The sequence below is a fragment of the Triturus cristatus genome, chromosome 12, assembly GCF_964204655.1.
Source record: "Triturus cristatus chromosome 12, aTriCri1.1, whole genome shotgun sequence".
NCBI lineage: Eukaryota > Metazoa > Chordata > Amphibia > Caudata > Salamandridae > Triturus > Triturus cristatus.
Window position 1 is genome coordinate 125,677,533 of NC_140595.1, and position 17,993 is coordinate 125,695,525.

The 17,993-nt window shown below is 46.1% G+C and overlaps 1 protein-coding gene across 1 annotated transcript in view; it reads left to right on the forward strand.

Moving 5' to 3' along the window:
- Window positions 1–3,527, forward strand: part of LOC146772859 (uncharacterized) — a 94,520-nt gene extending 90,993 nt beyond the window's left edge. Inside the window, exon 7 of the mRNA XM_085637037.1 lies at window positions 3,438–3,527. Within this exon, the coding sequence (XP_085493163.1) occupies window positions 3,438–3,527 (90 nt within the window). The remainder of the gene's footprint in view (window positions 1–3,437) is intronic.
- Window positions 3,528–17,993: the final 14,466 nt, after the last annotated feature.

The window sequence follows — 17,993 nt, forward strand, 5'->3', positions numbered from 1 at the left end:
GTTGTTTTTGACTGTGGTTCTGGCCGGTGAGGGCTTGGGGGTAGTTGCGTGCATTTGGTGTAGTTGGGGTGTGGATGCCATTACCCCCATGTTACATAAGTTGTTTGTGTACTCACCAGGCTCTGGAACTCCTTGAAGTCCATGTACTCCCACCGGCGGAAGCAGGGACATCACCTTCTCCTCCCAGGGATGGAAATGTACTGGTCTGCGGGGCCCACCACCTCCAGTGATGTTGCTCTGGGCGTAGTCATCATTCATTTTTCGCTTGACCGCCCTCCGCAGATCGTACCACCTGGCTTGGCATTCAGTCCTGGTCCTTCTGATGGGTGCAACAGCATTCACCCTATCGACGATCCTCTGCCACAGGCGTGATTTTTCGGCTATGCTGGTCTGTCTGACCAATGTTCCAAACAGCTGTGGCTCAACTCTGATGACTTCATTGACAAGGATCTCCAGCTCCTCCCTTGTGAACTTTGGATTCTTGTCTGTGGGCATGGTGTGGGGTGAGGGTGTGGATGGTTGTGGGTGTGTGGGTCTGAATGTGAATGTGTGGGTCTGAATGTGAAGAGGGGGTATGTGTGAAGGAGGTTGTGTGAAGGTGTATATGTTAAGGTGGATGGGTGCAGCTGTTGGTGTGTGCTCTCTAGCTGCAGTGAGTCTGTTGCAAAGGCTCATGGTTTGTGTGTGTGGGCACTTTTTATTGGTCCATTTGTGGGTGGGCCTCAGTTTGAATTTTTGGTGGGTTTTTATAAGGGGTGGTTGTGAGTTTGCCCCTCTGTTTGCCTGTTTGGATGTGGCCAGGTCAGTCATTTCCCTTTTTTGTGCACTGTAGACGTGTTTTGTGGTGTTGTGCGAGTCGAATAGACCCTCCTTGTGCTGTTTTACAGTGTCCATGGTTCAGTACGGTACAGGGGTATGACTCGTACAGGCACACACCCCCATGCATTGTGTATGTAGGGTGCTTACACCGACATTGCGTTTGTACGGTGCGTACACCGACATTGCGTAGGTACAGTGCGTACACCAACATTGCGTATGTACGGTGCGTACAACAACATTGGTGCGTACAACAACATTGCGTATGTACGGTGCGTACACCGACATTGCGTATGTACAGTGCGTACACCAACATTGCGTATGTACGGTGCGTACAACAACATTGGTGCATACAACATTCCTATGTACGGTGCGTACAACAACATTGGTGCGTACAACAACATTGCGTATGTACGGTGCGTACACCGACATCGCGTATGTATGGTGCTTACACCGACATTGCGTATGTACGGTGCGTACACCAACATTGCATATGTACAGTGCGTACACCGACATTGCGTATGTACAGTGCGTACACCGACATTGCGTATGTACAGTGCGTACATACGCGATGTTATTGTAAGGTGCGTACATATGCATGGGGGGGCCTGTACGACTCGTACCCCTGTACGACTCGCACCCCGGGAAAAACTTTTCCCGGGATAAGAGTCGTACAAAGTTCGCTTTGTAGCGGATAAAGTCATTCCCCGTGTACGGGACGTTTTCCGTACAGTTCGTAAAACGGAAAGCCGGTCCGGATCGTACTTGTGCGGTCGGACTGTATTTTTAGGATTCGTACGGAGAAGTGTCCAGGTCTGTCTCGTACAACTTTTCCCGATATGATTCGTACAGATAGGGCAGATCCGTATGTATTTTTCCCATACGAATCGTACTTCATGGGTCGGACGGTACTTGTACAATTCGTACGGAAAAATTTACGGATACAGGTCGTACGGAAAAAAAAATACAGGATCGGAATCGACCCCATTGTCTGTATTTTATTATCAAACCCAGTTGTGGAGTTCCCATGTCTGCATTAGGATCTATGGCACATATAGTACTCATTGTCCTTTCCGTTCTATAACTTCACAGATTTTCCATTATAATTGTGAGACTGCAGATACCAGAAGGCAAGAGAAAAAGACAAAGGGCCTGATTATGACTTTGGCAGTGCGGCGCCGAGTCTGCCACACCACCTGCCACACCACACCACCGCACCGCACCGTCAAAGCTGTGATTAGTCCACCAGCCAGATTAGTAGGTTCCTCCTGTCTGGCGGGCTTTTTTCTTTTACGTTCCCACAGCAGTGCCATGAAAATGGGCACCACAATGTGAAGGCCCAAAAAAGTTCCTACGCAGCATGGACTGAAAAGTGCATTCCTAGCAGGAACTTGCTACCATGCACACAGCATGCAACATTGATATTTATAACAAAACAGGACACGGTCAAACTTCATTGTAATTTGAAGATAGGAAGTGCCAACGAACCTAACCACTGCTGGAGCTGCTCTCATGCATTTTTCAACATGAGAGTAGCGCCGTGATTGGTGAAAGCAGTCTAACATAGCACTCCTTTTCAGACTAGAAGCATATGTCTGCAGTCTGCCCTGCTGTTATACAGCTCACACTTACTGCGGTCTGAGTGCGCATGTTGGGTTAGCTGTGGCAAGATAGCTGGCCATCTGACATGAGCACTTTAGGCAACTATGACCTGTCTGCTAGTCGGAATGGCCCTAGTCCCACCCTCATACACAAAGAGGTGCACTTAAATGGTAAGGACCATTACCATTTTCATTTTTGTTTGCTGCTGCGCTCGGACCAAGAGGGGCAATGCTTCTCCACCCTAAAGAGGAACCGCTCTGCTGGTGGAAGGTTCTCAATGGCAAATCAAAGCTACAGGGAAACACTGGATCGGTTGCTCAGCAACTTCCACTGATGGCACAGCAGTACTGATGAACAGCTTTAGCATCCATTTTTATTTGTAATGTTCCCTATTTTATAAACAGGGAACAGAGGGGCTGCAGAAGGCTGGGAATAAAGGGACAGGGCTATTTTATTAAACTCATAAACACCACCAGCTTCTAATCCATAGATGTGTATAGCAGAAACTTGTGGTATACACACTATATGCAGCTTACCACAACCGAAGAGGATACATATTTAAGCAGCCTTGTGGTGGGGCAGGTTTCAAGGTGACCTCATATCCTGTGATGTACTAAAGACTCTTGTTAGTGAGCCTTTCTGAATGATGACCTTTTCGGAATGGAGCCGAAACGGGATGAGAGAAAGAAGGTGCCCAGTAGGGGCATGATGCTGCTGGGGGATGGCGATGAAGGGCAGCGATGTGGCATTTTTACCATCATAGAGAATATAGTACCTGAACTGGTACTTAATAAGGATATCTCTCTGTTATTACAGTGTTCTTTCTCCAGTCTGGGAGGCATAGTGTTGTCTTTAGTGATCGATGTATATGCTTAAATATCACACCTGCCAAAAAAGTGATTAATGACAGGTAAGTTATCTAGAGTGTTTGTTGAGGGCTCTCAGTGCACTTTTTTTTTTAATACATTAGCTCTTTGTTTATGTAATAATAAAAATTATTGTGAATATTTTTTACACAGGGTGACATCTTTTATGCAGACCTGGATTTTGATACCAAGAATCCCAGGAAAAACAAACATCAAGGAAGGATCAGTGGGAAGAAAATATAATCAAGATCGGAGAAGAGAAATCAAACATTTGTTTTATAGAAAAAGTGAGACCACTGCCTTCTTGAAAGCCCCTTCCAAGTCTGGTAGAGCGGTATCTCTGGGGTGGATACCTCCTCATGTTTTTGGATTTACCCTGTGCTTCCCAGTAAGACCACGTGTGTTCTTACACTCATTTTGCTACTGACAGAAAATATCCACGGAACCGACGCAGAATCAGGGATCACATGCCAAGTTAGACCTGGTCATTCCAAGTCCCTCATTCTCGCCCTGATTCCCTGCCAGGTGATCCAGGATGCCTTGTAATTGAAGGTCCATACCCCATACCCCCTTGTCTACTCAGCAAGCATCTCATATTCGTGCTTCCCATAACAAAATATACTAAGTTAATTACTGATAGAAGGACTGTCTCCCTATACAGGTTTAGAAAGAGCGATTGCTTCTGTTTCATACGATTCTGCTGCCGAATATTGTACTCAAATTTTAAAAGGACCAAAATAACTTTTTCCTTGACGATGGTCTTGTATGATAGAAAGAGTGAGACCACTGCCTTCTTGGAAGTCCCTTCATATACCTCCTCAGGCTCCCAAGTTTACTCTGTGCATTCCCAGTAACACCATGTGTGTTCCTCGCTCAGTTTGCTCCTGCTGAAAGCGGACTGAAAATATCCATGGAACCGACACAGAATCAGGGATCACATGCCAAGTTAGACCTGGTCATTCCAAGTCCCTCATGCTTTCCCTGATTCCCTGCCAGGTGATCCAGGATGCCTGGTAATTGGAGGGAGATACCTTCCAGAACTTCTAAATCTGACCCCATTCCCTCTGTCTCGTTAGTAAGCATTTCATATTTGTGCTTCTCATAGCAAAATATACTAAGATAATCACTGATAGAAGGGCATCCTCCCTATAGAGGTCTAGAAAGAGCGATTGCTTCTGTTTCTGTTTCATACGCTTCTGTTGGCGAATATTGTGCTCAGATTTTAAAACGACCAATATGTAACTTTTTCCTTGAAGATGGTCTTACTCATTTGCTTAATCAAAGAAATAAGCTTAATTTTTACTGTGTTCCTTTGAAATAAACTTAGAGGTTGATAAGTCGCTATAATCGGAATAAATTATTAAATTTACACATAAACATGAAGTTAAGTCCTGAATTTTGCTCAATTAGATCCTCACAATTTGCACCTTGAATTGCTCATGTAGATCTGTCTAATGTTTCACAGACCTGCATTCAATCTAAGCTGTTGGAAACACTTTCCTTTTTAAAGCTAATTCTCATTTCTATCCTGCTAATACTGGGCTTGTTTTAGTCCAGAATTGCTGCCATGTCTTGGCATCTCAGTCCATTGGTGTTGATCAGTCTCAAAAGTTGCTGGTGGCCCTCCTGGACTGGCTATCCTTCTATGCTCCAAAGAGCCCCCGAATGCTGTTCTGATGAGGTGACTCCATGTAGTTAAAAGTGTGATTTAGAAATTGGTTGTGAGGCATAATCCTCATATTTCTGTGAGAGGAGCTAAAATGGTTGAGCATCCAGAGAGGTAATTTCTTCCCCAGGTCATTTCCCTTTTGCAAGATGGCAGAGTGAGTTAACACAGGTCACTGGCTTCTGCTGTGATCTGGTGGTCATCATGGCTCATCCTTCCAAGGTCCAGAAATTAAGTACCATTACATTGGATGGTGAGAGCAGCTGTAATATACAGCGCTTCCAAATATCAGAACTATAGTATGAAGAGCTATATAAGACGCAAGTTATTACTGGGAAGGAAATTCCACGAGCAGGTTCTCTTCTGGATTTATAATTTCTGCCCCAAATCTCAGGTTTTCCTCAAATCACTTAAATTTAAATAGTGGCCAAATTGTTGACTAAAGCTTCATTTTTGACCTTCGATAAAAATAAAGATTTGACCAGGGTTCTATTTAACCAGAAAAATCCAAGTGAAATATCAAATAGCCGATTGGTTCACAGCAATCTGGTATCTTCGAGGTAAAATGAGAACTGTTCATGCAACCAGCCCACTCCTGGTGTGTCAAATGCTCCACGGCTTCAGCAGGGTCACAAAGTGTTATACAAATGTCCCAATACAATTTCCTATGAGATGACACCTTGTGAGCTGTTTGTTGCTTGGTAAAGGCTAAACAAAATATTTTATCAAAGCCCTTTTTATGACTTTTCCATTTCAAAATATTTTCTCAAACATGTTTCTTTTCCTACACACTGCTGTAAAAACCGAGATATGTGGTGCTGTTTCCCACAATTCCAGTGGCACTCAGGAGTATCTTGATTGTTCTGACAAAATATCTGCAATGCCTTTACAAATGTATCACCATGATTTTAGACCCACAGTTCACTGCAGAATATTATGGACTATTCCTCTGACTCACCACTAGGACGAACCACTGTAGTACTTTACATTAAAATCTACAAATGCATAGCATGCTTACGAATGCTACCCATCATGTTATTCTATGTCGATTTGCAAAGCGCACTATGACCCACGAAGGTAAGCAGGCGCTGAGCAGGTGTGTGTCCCTAGCCCAGCCTGGGCTAGGGTGGTTAATTGAAAAGCCAGGTCTTCAGCCTCTTGCAGAATTGAAGAAGAGAGGAGGAGGCTCTGATGTGGAGTGGGAGGTCGTTCCACGCTTTAGGAACGGAGTTAGAGCACACCCGTCCTCCTGATCTGGTTCTGTGTGTGCGTGGGATGTTTACAAGTAGGAGTCCTGTGGAGCAGAGGTGTCTGGATGGTTGGTGGAAAGAGATGTAACTGTTCAGGTAGGTGGGGTCTAAGTTCTCTACCACCTGGCAGGGGCGTAACACAGGTCCCTGCAGCTCCCGCAGTGCAGGGGGCTCCCATGCTCCACAGGGCCCCCTCAGCACAGCACTTCAGCCGCAGAGCTCCTGATAGAGTTCGGAGGGGCCCCCACAATTATCGTTACGCCACTGCCACCTTGAATATGTGCATGAGTAGTTTGAAATGAGCACGGTTGTGTATCAGGAGCCAGTGGACACACCCAAAGACAGACTGCTGATGTAATTTAAATTAAAAGTTACAAATGTGTAACATGCTGATGAATGCTATCCATCGTCAGCTGGACTGATAACTCAATGGACCAGTGCATTCACAACAAGGATCTGTGTTTGACCCCATGGCGACATATGAGAATCCAGGAGGGTCCTTTAAGACCTTCATCCTCATGAGATTGGTAAATTAGGGAGAGGATGCAGCCTAACGGCTAGAGCGGTCACCCTCGAACCTGGGGATCTGGGTTCGAGTTTCGGCATGAGTAGCTCAACATCTTGCAATTCTGGACAAATCACTTAATCTCCCCGTTCATAAAAAAATAATGTGTCTGCCTGTAACGCAACTGGTGCTCATGTGAAGCGCTCTGATGCCTTCGGGTCAAGTTCGCAATATGTATATCACTGTAAAAAAAAATTAATACCATTGAGACGGGTAACAATAGACCTCTATTCAGAGCCGAGAACATGCATGCTGCAAATACATGTTATGTCACATAAGGCTCTGCCAGTACATCTCAAATGAAGTGCAGCACCCACTGCTGTTCCTCTCATAACTTCAAACTATTAAGACAACACAAAAAAAGCTTGAAGTGGCATGTGACTAATGACAAAATTACCTGTTGCTCCAATTCTGGTGTGGCATCAAAGTTTGTTTGTTGTTAAAAATATGAATAAAGGATAATAATAATATACATTTGTGCTTGTTTTATTGCTTTTCAGAGTTGCATTTATCTGGCGTAGAACAGTAATTATTCAAATTTGGCTAAGTATCTAATTTCATAATTTATATAACCCTTTATTTGGTACTTTACAATTCTACAGTTTCCATAGACCAGTAATGACTTGGGGGGGTTAATTTTAAAATTGTCTGTAATGGGGCCTGACCACAAACTTTTTTTCCCCATCTCATGTAGAGATCATGGATAAGGGTTTCCCTAGCAACAAGGCCACCACCAGCTTTACCGTGGCATAACACTGACCACCGTTGGACTATCAGTGTAAATAAAATAGGACAACTCACCTATTTACTGGGGGCCTTTCAGGTTCATTTCCACTGGCATTTTTCATGTCAGCGTAAGGGGTCAGACATAAATATAGTAATGGCCTACTCATTGTGGGAGGAAACCCTGTCTGACAAGGCTCCTTCTTTTTTAATTTTCCAAAGACAATCCACTGGAACCTCTTTGGGGGACTGTCTTTGGAAAACAAATAAATAATGGCAAAGTCAATAGGTCTAGCCTTTAGAAACTATTAGCTTTGGCAATGTTTTTTAGCAATGTTGAGCCAAATGAGTAGAGAGGAAACCAAAAAAAGGGTGTTTTGACGCAGCCCCGTCATTATGTAAAGTACCTCAATTCTAGTGCGAGCAGTGGAAGGACACTAATCATAAAGAAGCAATCAGTACTTGGTCCGTGCTCCACAGAAGGGAGAAAGGAATGAAGAGAAAGTTAAACCATACCTGCTGACCACTTAGGAGCCAGCAAATCAGAATGACAATGAAGCCAACAAAAGATAAGCAGTGGGCGGGCTCCAAGCCGATTAGGTAACCAAAATGTCTCAGAAGAGACAGCTTATGCGCTGTCTCAGGCCAGATCTAAAAAGTACCACCTGGTCGCTGCAGTCACACAATTTTCTTTTTCCACAGAGGTTGCTCCCACAATGTTGGCAGGAGCAGTTTTGGTTGAAAAAAACCTCTTGACAGCAGGTAATTTTTATTTTTAGGTATCAGCCTCCATAGGGCTTGCTAAAAGAATGTCTCAGCCACCACAGGCAATTGGCAATCAGCCTTCTGAGATCTAAATATGTGCCAATTGTGATAGCTTCACTTAGCAAAATGGATCCATGTGAATACATATTTCAAACCGTTACACCCTACCTCTGATCATATATTGGAATACATTTAAAAGATATTGCAATTTAGGCTTTAATACCTTGTGCTTGTGTTTTATGGCAATGTCACATTTATTGAGCCCTAATAATATTTCTACTGAAGTGGTTATGTTTTTCTACTGGTATTTTCTATGTCTCTTTGAATTCATGCTTCTTGATATATACGCTGCATAACTACGGTACCTGCCACATGCTGTTTCAAGCTACTTGTGGTGCAGTAATGTACAGCACATTAGAGAAGCAATTTATGATGCAGTAGAGCCAAAGCATACCTGTCAAGGTGACACCTTCAACAGTCCTGACATTTTAAATAACTGCCCATTTCCTGAGCCTATACTTTCAATGTTAAAAGTGACACTATGAATCCAGGATGCTGGTGGCTATAAATTCAGGGCTGGCTTAAGGTGGTACATATTTCATGTGGGCCTTTGACACCGACGCCCATGGAATGTGTTAAAATGCCATGGGGAGATTGATGCTGTAACATGTTAGCATCAAGGTTGAATGTCAGAACATTGTAGAGAGAAATATTGTCTGAAACTAACATCACATTCTAAATGTCATTTACAAAAATATCACCCCACTGAATGTAGATTTTTGTGTAGGATATTTAGAACACAACATTTATGTCAGACAATATTCTAACAATGATGTTCTGAGACACTTAGGTTCCAGCTAAGTATGAGAAGTTGGCCTGGTATATGATGTCCACTAATTAAAGTGGGCTCCTTGCACCAGTCCAAACAACCCTTATAGTGATTTAAGAGGTCAAAGATAACCTTAGAAAGCTATCCAAGTAGTAGCTGGGGAGAGCAGCCTTCAGGCTTAGTCTCGAAGGAATGTTAAGCAGCTTGCTTTACCAGAATTAAATCTTATTGTATTGGTTAAATAAAAGGAGAACCACACAGTAGTTATAAGAATATATATTTATTATTATAACACCTTAAATACCTCACAGTATCTGCTACACACAGATAAACACAAAGCACACAATACTTTAGCACAGAAACAATTGTAAGTAGCACTAATACACAGTGGGCTCCTGTGGGAGACCAAACCATATACTAAAATAGTGGTGTAAGCACCACCACTCGAGTCAAGACAGTGTCTAGAATGTGTAGAATCACTGGGACCCCAAGGAACCACCCAAGGTGAGTAAGTAGGGGCCGCACGGAGGATGGGTGCAGTCTGAGAACACGACCGCGTGCTATGTACAATGCAATGGGAGAGTCGTGGTTGCAATTTTAAAGTTAAAGGACCCTTCCCAGTGGATAACGAGGAAACCCTTTGGAACATAGAAGGTTGAAGAGCCAACCCACCTGGGGATACCAAAGTACCAGAGTTACCTATACCAGGGAAGCTGGGTGCATAGGTCTAAAGTGGCATCAGAAACCACCATCATTCTCAATGGGAGTCTTCAAGGAAATGCCACTGCTGGAAAGAAGTAAAGTATCTGGTGGAATCCACAGGTGGATTCCTGATGGAAGGAACCTGAAAGCAGAGGGGACGGAGTCTGAGTCACTCAGGAGTGACCAGGGGCTCGGTAGACGAATGCCCACTTATGTCGGTGCTTCAGGTGCGAAGAAGGAGACCTTGACTTTACAGCTGCAGGGACCAGGAGATGTTGAGGACAACCAGGAGCCAAATACGAGCTGCCCCATGAAGGATGTCGAGTGCTGAGGGGTCGGTGTCTGGGGGCAGCACCAACAAGCCTTGGCAATGGCAACCCATGAAGAAGGTCAAGAAAGGTTACGGTCTGGCCCAGCAAGGACCAGAGGACTCACCACAGCAAGAGGAATCAGGGCAGGCCTGGAGCAACCATGGGAGCCCAAGAAAATCAGGATTTTCCCTCAAATGGACCCTCAGGCCGAAGGCACAGGAATCACGAGGGGACCGCTAGCAGTTTCACCAAACAACAGCTTGCAGGGCACAGATTGCGAGGAGGCCAAAGTCCTTGGTACACAATGTGCACAGAGGTTGGGGCTATTGACAGTTCAATGCACAATGTTGGGGAACACCAACAAGCATATGCACTTGCAAATGTACACGGTGCACAGGGGTTCGGGTTATGTTGTCCCCAAGAGGGATACTGGCCTCAAACTCAGTGAGAGGGCAGCTCAACCTCATGGAACATAGGAAACCACCTCCTGTGTTGCTGGCTCTTCGGAGTCGGCAGGAGCTCAGGATCATCAGACCGGTCAGTTGCATTACATGCCTACGAATGCAGGGGAGTGACTCCTTCATCCCAAGGGAGATACTTCAGTTGTCCTTGATGCTCCACAGGTCCTGCACAGAGCCTGTATGGTCCATGGGAGCAGACGATGCTTTGGACGGAGAGGGAGATGAAGTTGGGCCCAGTCAAAGTCCAGCAAAGTCCAGAGTGTCCAAATGGTTGAAGGTCAGTGGTTTCTTGTTCAGAATTTTGTCCATGTCGAATCTAGGGTCCTACAGCCCGGTAAGACCTTTTGTACTCACGGGAGAGGGTTGGACAGATTCAGTGGACCCTCCTAGGGGAGGGTCAGGACAGGGGGTGGATACACCCATGTCCTTTGTCCATTTTCGTGCCAGAGCAGGAGCCAACGGCTCCCAGAACTGGTTTGAGCTGGACTATGCATAGGGACACCTAATGTGACCCTCTTGCACACTTTCAGGCACCTTGGAAGTGCACCCACCCAGCTCCAATGCACTAAATCCTGTCTGGGAGGTGGTCACACCTCCCTGTGACAAGATGCCTATGGTGCTGCCTTTCTCTGCTCGAGTGTGGCTCAGCAGCAGTAGGGCAGAAATGTGTCTCTGGTCGGCAGCATCCATTTTGTGCTGTCCGGGTCGAGAAGGCTGGTACTGGGAAGACCAGGGACCCACAAAGCCTGCTTCTGGAGGGTGAAATCATGCCTCCCACACCGGTTATCATTGTGGAGGTATGATTCCAAGGTGTTTGATACCAAACACGACATGTTTTGTTTCAGCCGTTTTCGAGATAGCATTTACCACAAGGTTATAATGCACCTCTACCTATATGTCTGACTGGGTCACAGACAACCCAGGAGAATGGTCTCCAAAGGCTGCAGAGAGGCTCTGCTCATGCAGGGGTACACTCTCACATAACACCCAGCACCCTGCCTTCAGGATTGATAAGGCCTGCTATAGGGGTGACTGATATGTTTTAAGTGTAGTGACCTATAGATATAGTGAACCTATATCTATCGTAAGTGGTGCATGCACCATCTTACACAGGCTGCAATGGCAGACCTGTAGTTCCATTTTACATGGCCTCTCATGGGTTGCATAATACATGCTCCAGCCCATGAGAGGCCTCTGGGGTACCTATGCCCTGGGTACATGGGTACTATATACTAGGGGCTTATAAGGGTACCCCAGTATCCAATCTGGAGTGTACCTAAGTACAATCATAACATTTTAAGGAGATATAAGATTGACTGGGGTCCTGATTAGCAGGATCTCAATCAGACTAGTCAAAAACAGGTTAACATCAAGCAAACAGTGGGGGTAATCATAAGAAGCAGATCCTACTTTCCTACACTAAGTAGGTCCTGCATCTATACCGAAGGGTGGCCATATGAACAAGTTACTTACCTTCGGCAATACTTTATCTGGTAGAGACTATATCTTGCTACAGATTCTTTACATTTAAATTTCCCAGGCGTCAGACTGGATCCAGAAGTTCCAGAAAGTACCTCTGCGCACCAGTAGGTGGCATTGTTCGGCTCCACGTCTGTAGTCAGCATTTTCTGCACTGGAGTGGCATCACGGTACCTATATAGGCGCCTCCCACGCGAGCTGACTCCAGCTACTTTTTCACAACTTTCCATGCCAGAAGCACGGAGCCATGACGTGCAATGACACTTGTGTCCAAACTAAGGCCCTGAAAGGGATCAACCCAGACCCTAAAAATCTGTTAGCATAGCAGGGAGGATGGGTGTATTGGTAAGGAATCTAAGGCTAGATATTGTCTCTACCAGATAAGGCGCTACCGAAGGTAAGTAACTGGGTAATCCAGTAGAGACTTCTAGGCACAGATTCCTTACCTTTAAATAGATACCCATGCAATGCCATCCCCTGGGGTCTGTGGACAAATTTAAACTAGGAAGTCCTGCAGGACCGAGCGGGCGAAGTGCCCACCCCTGCAGGCCTGATTGTCCAGGCAATAATATTTAGTGAACATGTGCAGGGATGCCCACGTTGCTAACTGACAGATATCCAGGATCGGAACTTCGTGTGCTAATGCAGTGCTCACAGCTTTAGCTCTGGTGAGTGAGCTCGAGAACCTTCAGGAGGCAGCTTCTTTGCCAGTTCGAGGAGAACTTGATGCAGAGTACGATCCATCGAAACATCGTGCGCTTCTACATCGCCCGGCCTTTCAGTGCCAACTTAACCCACAAAGAGTTGTTCATTCACCCAGAACTCTTTATTGCGGTCAAAGTAGAATGACAATCCTCTTTTTGGGTCCAGATGGTCAAACGATCAATCAGTGTTGGTAAAGAACAACTACTGAGGGCCTCAAGGTGCTGGGGGTGGGCAGCTCCGTTAAGTGCTAGGGTCATCCGAAAAGCCCAGCACAGGGATTCCTGTGAATAGGAAATCACCCACCATCATCGCCCTGCACCGGGTAACCTGAAATTCCTCACCAACCACCCTACGCTTGAGAGCTTGGTGGTCAAAGCATCTATCTGCTGCAGCATGTTCCCTTCCACACACCCAGACAGGGAATTCAAGAAGCTGGACAGTTGGAGTAAGAAAATGTTTTTTTCGGCCAGCCGTGTATTGCAGTCTGTGAACATCGCATGCCTATTTGGCCATTACTCCCACTCCCTATGGGAATCGGTTGTGCAAGTGCTGCCACAGGTCCCAGAGGAGGCCAGTGCCATCCTCTCCCAAGAAGTATCAGAAGGGAGAGATGTGGCAAAGTTGGCCATTCATTGTGGTCTCGGCACGACTAACTCACGGTGTAGAGCGATTACATCAATGGTAGCGGTTCGAAGCCACGCCTGGTTGATATCTTTTGGCTTTTCAGTGGATGTCCAGGCTTCTCTCATGGAAATGCCCTTTGATGTCACCCTTCACTTCAGAAACAAGGAAGACATGGTGCTGGAGCACTTTAAGGACTAACAGGCTACAGCCAAGTCCTTGGTCTTCTCAGTGGCCACACGTCTCCGTATGCCTTTCGTCACTGCAGAAGGGGCTTTCAGTCGCACCAGCCATACCCTAGCCACAAGACCATGCAAGTTTAGCAATCTTTGCCCAGCAGTGGGAGCGGTTAGTTCTGACCCCGTGGGTTGGGTGACCAGTGGTCGGATCAGACCCCACCACCCCCTGCAGCTACAGCCTCCAAACCTTCCTGGGTGGTTGAAGTTTATAGCATTCGATCTTCCTCACGAAGTTTGCAATGTTATTTTGGCAGTCTGGTGTCCTGCAACCAAGACAGTCTTTACTTGCCAGTGGAACAAATTTGTAAAATATTGTACAGAAAGGTCTATTGATCCTCTTTCTGCTTCCCTCTCAAGTTTTGCTCTTTATTTTTACCATTGCCCAGCAGGGCTCTGCACTGGGCATTCCTAAAGGGTACCTTTTCAGCCCTGGCTGCCTTCACGAGGCTGCCAGACCAACCTTAATTTTTTTAATCTCCCATTGTAAATGTATTCCTCAAAGGCCTTGTACATATGTTGCCACCTTCCCCTTTCATTATGCCTTAGTGGTACCTTAATTTGGTTCTCACCTTGCTGATGTGTGCTCCATTTAAATCTCTTCACAACTGCCCCCTCAGGCTGTTTACTATCAGAACAGCCTTGTGGCAATCACTTTTGCCAGGAGAGTAAATGAATTGAAGGCTTTGTCATCCAAGCATCTTTACCTGACAATATTCCCTGATAAATTGGTTATTTGCACTAGGGCCTCTTTCCCCTGGAAGTAGTAACACCATTCCATGTGGGGCAATCTGTCACCTTGCCCACTTTCCACTCTCATCCGAAATCCTCTAAAGAAGAGGAGCAACTCCACCAAGAAAGCAAGCTGGTTCACCCCATGCACTCCAACAATCCAGACGCTCCTGCAGATGACTCAAAAAGACATGGAGGAACAACAAAACCCTGAAAACACTTGCCACCTACAAAGCAGCCACCAGCGCACACCACCAACTCATCAAATCCACAAGGTAGAAATTCCTCCAAGACAGAATCCTCACCAACACACACAACACCAAAGAGCTCTTCTCTATCATCAAGGAATTTGCCAAACCCTGCAGAGAAACAACAGACATCCCACCCTCCCAAGACCTCTGAAACAGACTCAGCACCTTCTTTCACCACAAGATTAAGCTGATCTACGGCAACTTCGACAACCAAAAACACCTCACCGATCCAGCTCCCCCCTCATGCGACGCCACCCAACAGACCCCGTTAAAATGGATCATGACAGAAAACACCTTGAAGACCATTAAAAGCATCCACTCCAGAGCACCCTCAGACCCCTGCCCATGCCACATCTTCCACAGAGCCGTCTCTGCCATCGCACCCGAACTACGTCAGGCAATCAACTGCTGCTTCGAGACCGCCACCTTACCCGAGAAATGGAAACATGCCAAAGTCAACCCCCTCCTGAAGAAACCCTCCGCGGACCTGACAGACCTCAAGAACTTCAGGCCCTTCTCGTTGCTTCCATTCACAGCCAAGGTAATTGAAAAGGCTGTCAACACCCAGCTAGCAAACGTCATTGAAGTCCTGGACATCTCCCAATTCAGATTCTGAAGCAACCACAGCACCGGGGCCCCCTTACTCGCTGCCGCATCCCTCAAACTCCTTAACCTCTTGGCTGCATTCGACACCGTCTCCCACTGCACCCTAGCCACCAGACTCCACGACGCTGCCATCCGCGGCATGGCCCTCGACTGGACAGGCTCCTTCCCCACCGGCAAAACTCAGCGGGTCAGACTCCCTCCCTACCTCTCAGAACTGACAGAGACCAACTGTGGAGTGCCCCACGGCTCCTCCCTCAGCTCCACCCTCTTCAACATCTACATGGCCCCACTCGCAACCTTCATCAAGAACCACAGGCTTGACATAATCTCTTACGCTGACGACACCCAGCTAATTCTCTCCCTCACCAATGAACCCAACATCACCAAACACAACTTCCAAGAAAGGATGAAAGCCGTCGCAACCTGGATGAAGAACAGCTGCCTGAAACTCAACTCAGAAAAGACTAAAGTCCTCATCCTTGGCTCCACCACCTCCACATGGAATGACAACAGGTGGCCCTCCGCCCTCAGAAATCCCCTGACCCCGACAGACTCCGCACAAAACCTCAGCATCACACTTGACTCATCGCTCACAATGAACTGCCAGACCAATCCTGTATCTTCGACCTGCTTCAACACCCTCCGCATACTTCGAAAGACTTTCCGATGGATCCCAACCAAATCCAGAAAAACTGTCATGCATGCACTCATCAGCAGCAGACTGGACTACGGCAATGCTCTGTATCCTGGAATCAACAATGAACTCCTTCAGACTGACATCCCCCATCGCAGTCACATCACCCAACACCTCCGTGATCCCCACTGACTTCCAGTCGAAAGAAGAATAACCTTCAAACTCCTCATCCATGCATACAAGCCCCTTCACAACACCGGACCCGCATGCCTCTCCTTCCACGCACCCAAAAAACACCTCTGATCACCAAACACAACTTCCAAGAAAGGATGAAAGCCGTCGCCACCTGGATGAAGAACAGCTTCCTGAAACTCAACTCAGAAAAGACTAAAGTTCTCATCCTTGGCTCCACCACCTCCACATGAAACGACTCCAGGTGGCCCTCCGCCCTCAGAAATCCCCTGACCCCGACAGACCCCGCACAAAACCTCAGCATCATACTTGACTCATTGCTCACAATGAACTTCCAGACCTCCGCATACTTCGAAAGACTTTCAGATGGATCCCAACCGAATCCAGAAAAACTGTCATGCATGCACTCATCAGCAGCAGACTGGACTACGGCAACGCTTTCTACCCTGGAATCAACAAGAAACTCCTTCAGACTGACCAGAACACCGCAGCCATACTGATCCTGGACATCCCCAGTCGCAGTCACATCACCCAACATCTCCGTGATCTCCACTGACTTCCAGTCGAAAGACGAATAACTCCTCACACACACATACAAGGCCCTTCACAACACCAGACCCGCATGCCTCTCCTTCCAGGCACCCAAAAAACAACTCTGACCGAATCATGACTCTCTCTGGTCACCGTCCCACGTATCAACAAGACCAGAATGGGAGGAAAGGCCTTCTCCTTCCTCGCAGCCAAATTCTGGAACACCCTCCTCCTCCACCTCCTGCAATCTCCCACATTGCCCAGTTCAGGAAGGGCCTCATTGATGTAATCGCTCTACAACGTGAGTTGGTCATGCCGAGACCACAATGAATGGCCAACTTTGCCACATCTCTCCCTTCTGATACTCCTTGGGAGAGGATGGCACGGTCCTTCTCTGAGACCTGTGGCAGCACTTGCCCAACCATTTCCCATAGGGAGTGGGAGTAGCGGCCGAATAGGCATGCGATGTTCACAGACTGCAATGCAAGGCTGGCGGAAAAATACATTTTCTTACTCCAACTGTCCAGCTTCTTAAATTCCCTGTCTGAGTGTGTGAAGGGAACATGCTGTGATACGTAGATGCTTTGACCACCAAGCTGTCGAGCGTAGGGTGGTTGGTGAGGAATTTCAAGTTACCCAGTGCAGGGCGATGATGGTGGGTGATTTCCTATTCACAGGAATCCCTGTGCTGGGCTTGGACCAGGTTCCCAGTAGGACATCAGTTAAGGTCTCATTGAAGGGTGATCCGGCGCCAATAATATCCATTAATCAGGGATCAATACACCACAAATCACTTCAATGGCCCATACACATTCAACCCAGAAATCCCTGATTGTGCCGGGGGTCAATTTGTTTTGAATGTTCGTTTATGTCATTTAAATAATTACTTAACTAATTAATTTTATTTATCAACTCTTCTTCTACTTGATCGATGGATCAATTAGTTGAATAGTTGATGGCAATGATAAAGACTAGTTTTACCAAACATTTGTTTAATAAACTACAGACTCTTGGTGAGGTTAATATATATGTTTATCTCTAATTCAAAGTAAAATTGCTCATAATGCTTTGGGTCACAATTAGATAAACACCAAATCTCATGTAGAGGTGTTCATATACATTGATTACAGACTCAATATTCAATGACAATACGCGATGAAGGAGTAGATAGAGTAAGAGACATAAGGGTCCAGCAAAAATGATTAAGCCAAACAGATATAATACCTAACGGAAGGATAGATGAAGAGACAATAGATTCATCGGGAAATAAATATATAATTTCATTGTTGATGGAGTGGATAGGTGGAAAGACAAAAGTTCAAAAACAGATATATTAATGCTAAGAAACATTAAAGGACACCTAAGCTACATACGAACCTAACGGTCTGAAGGGTAATGGGAAGACCACCCCTGGTCCCAAGGGATGACCAAGATTCCCAAGGGATAATCA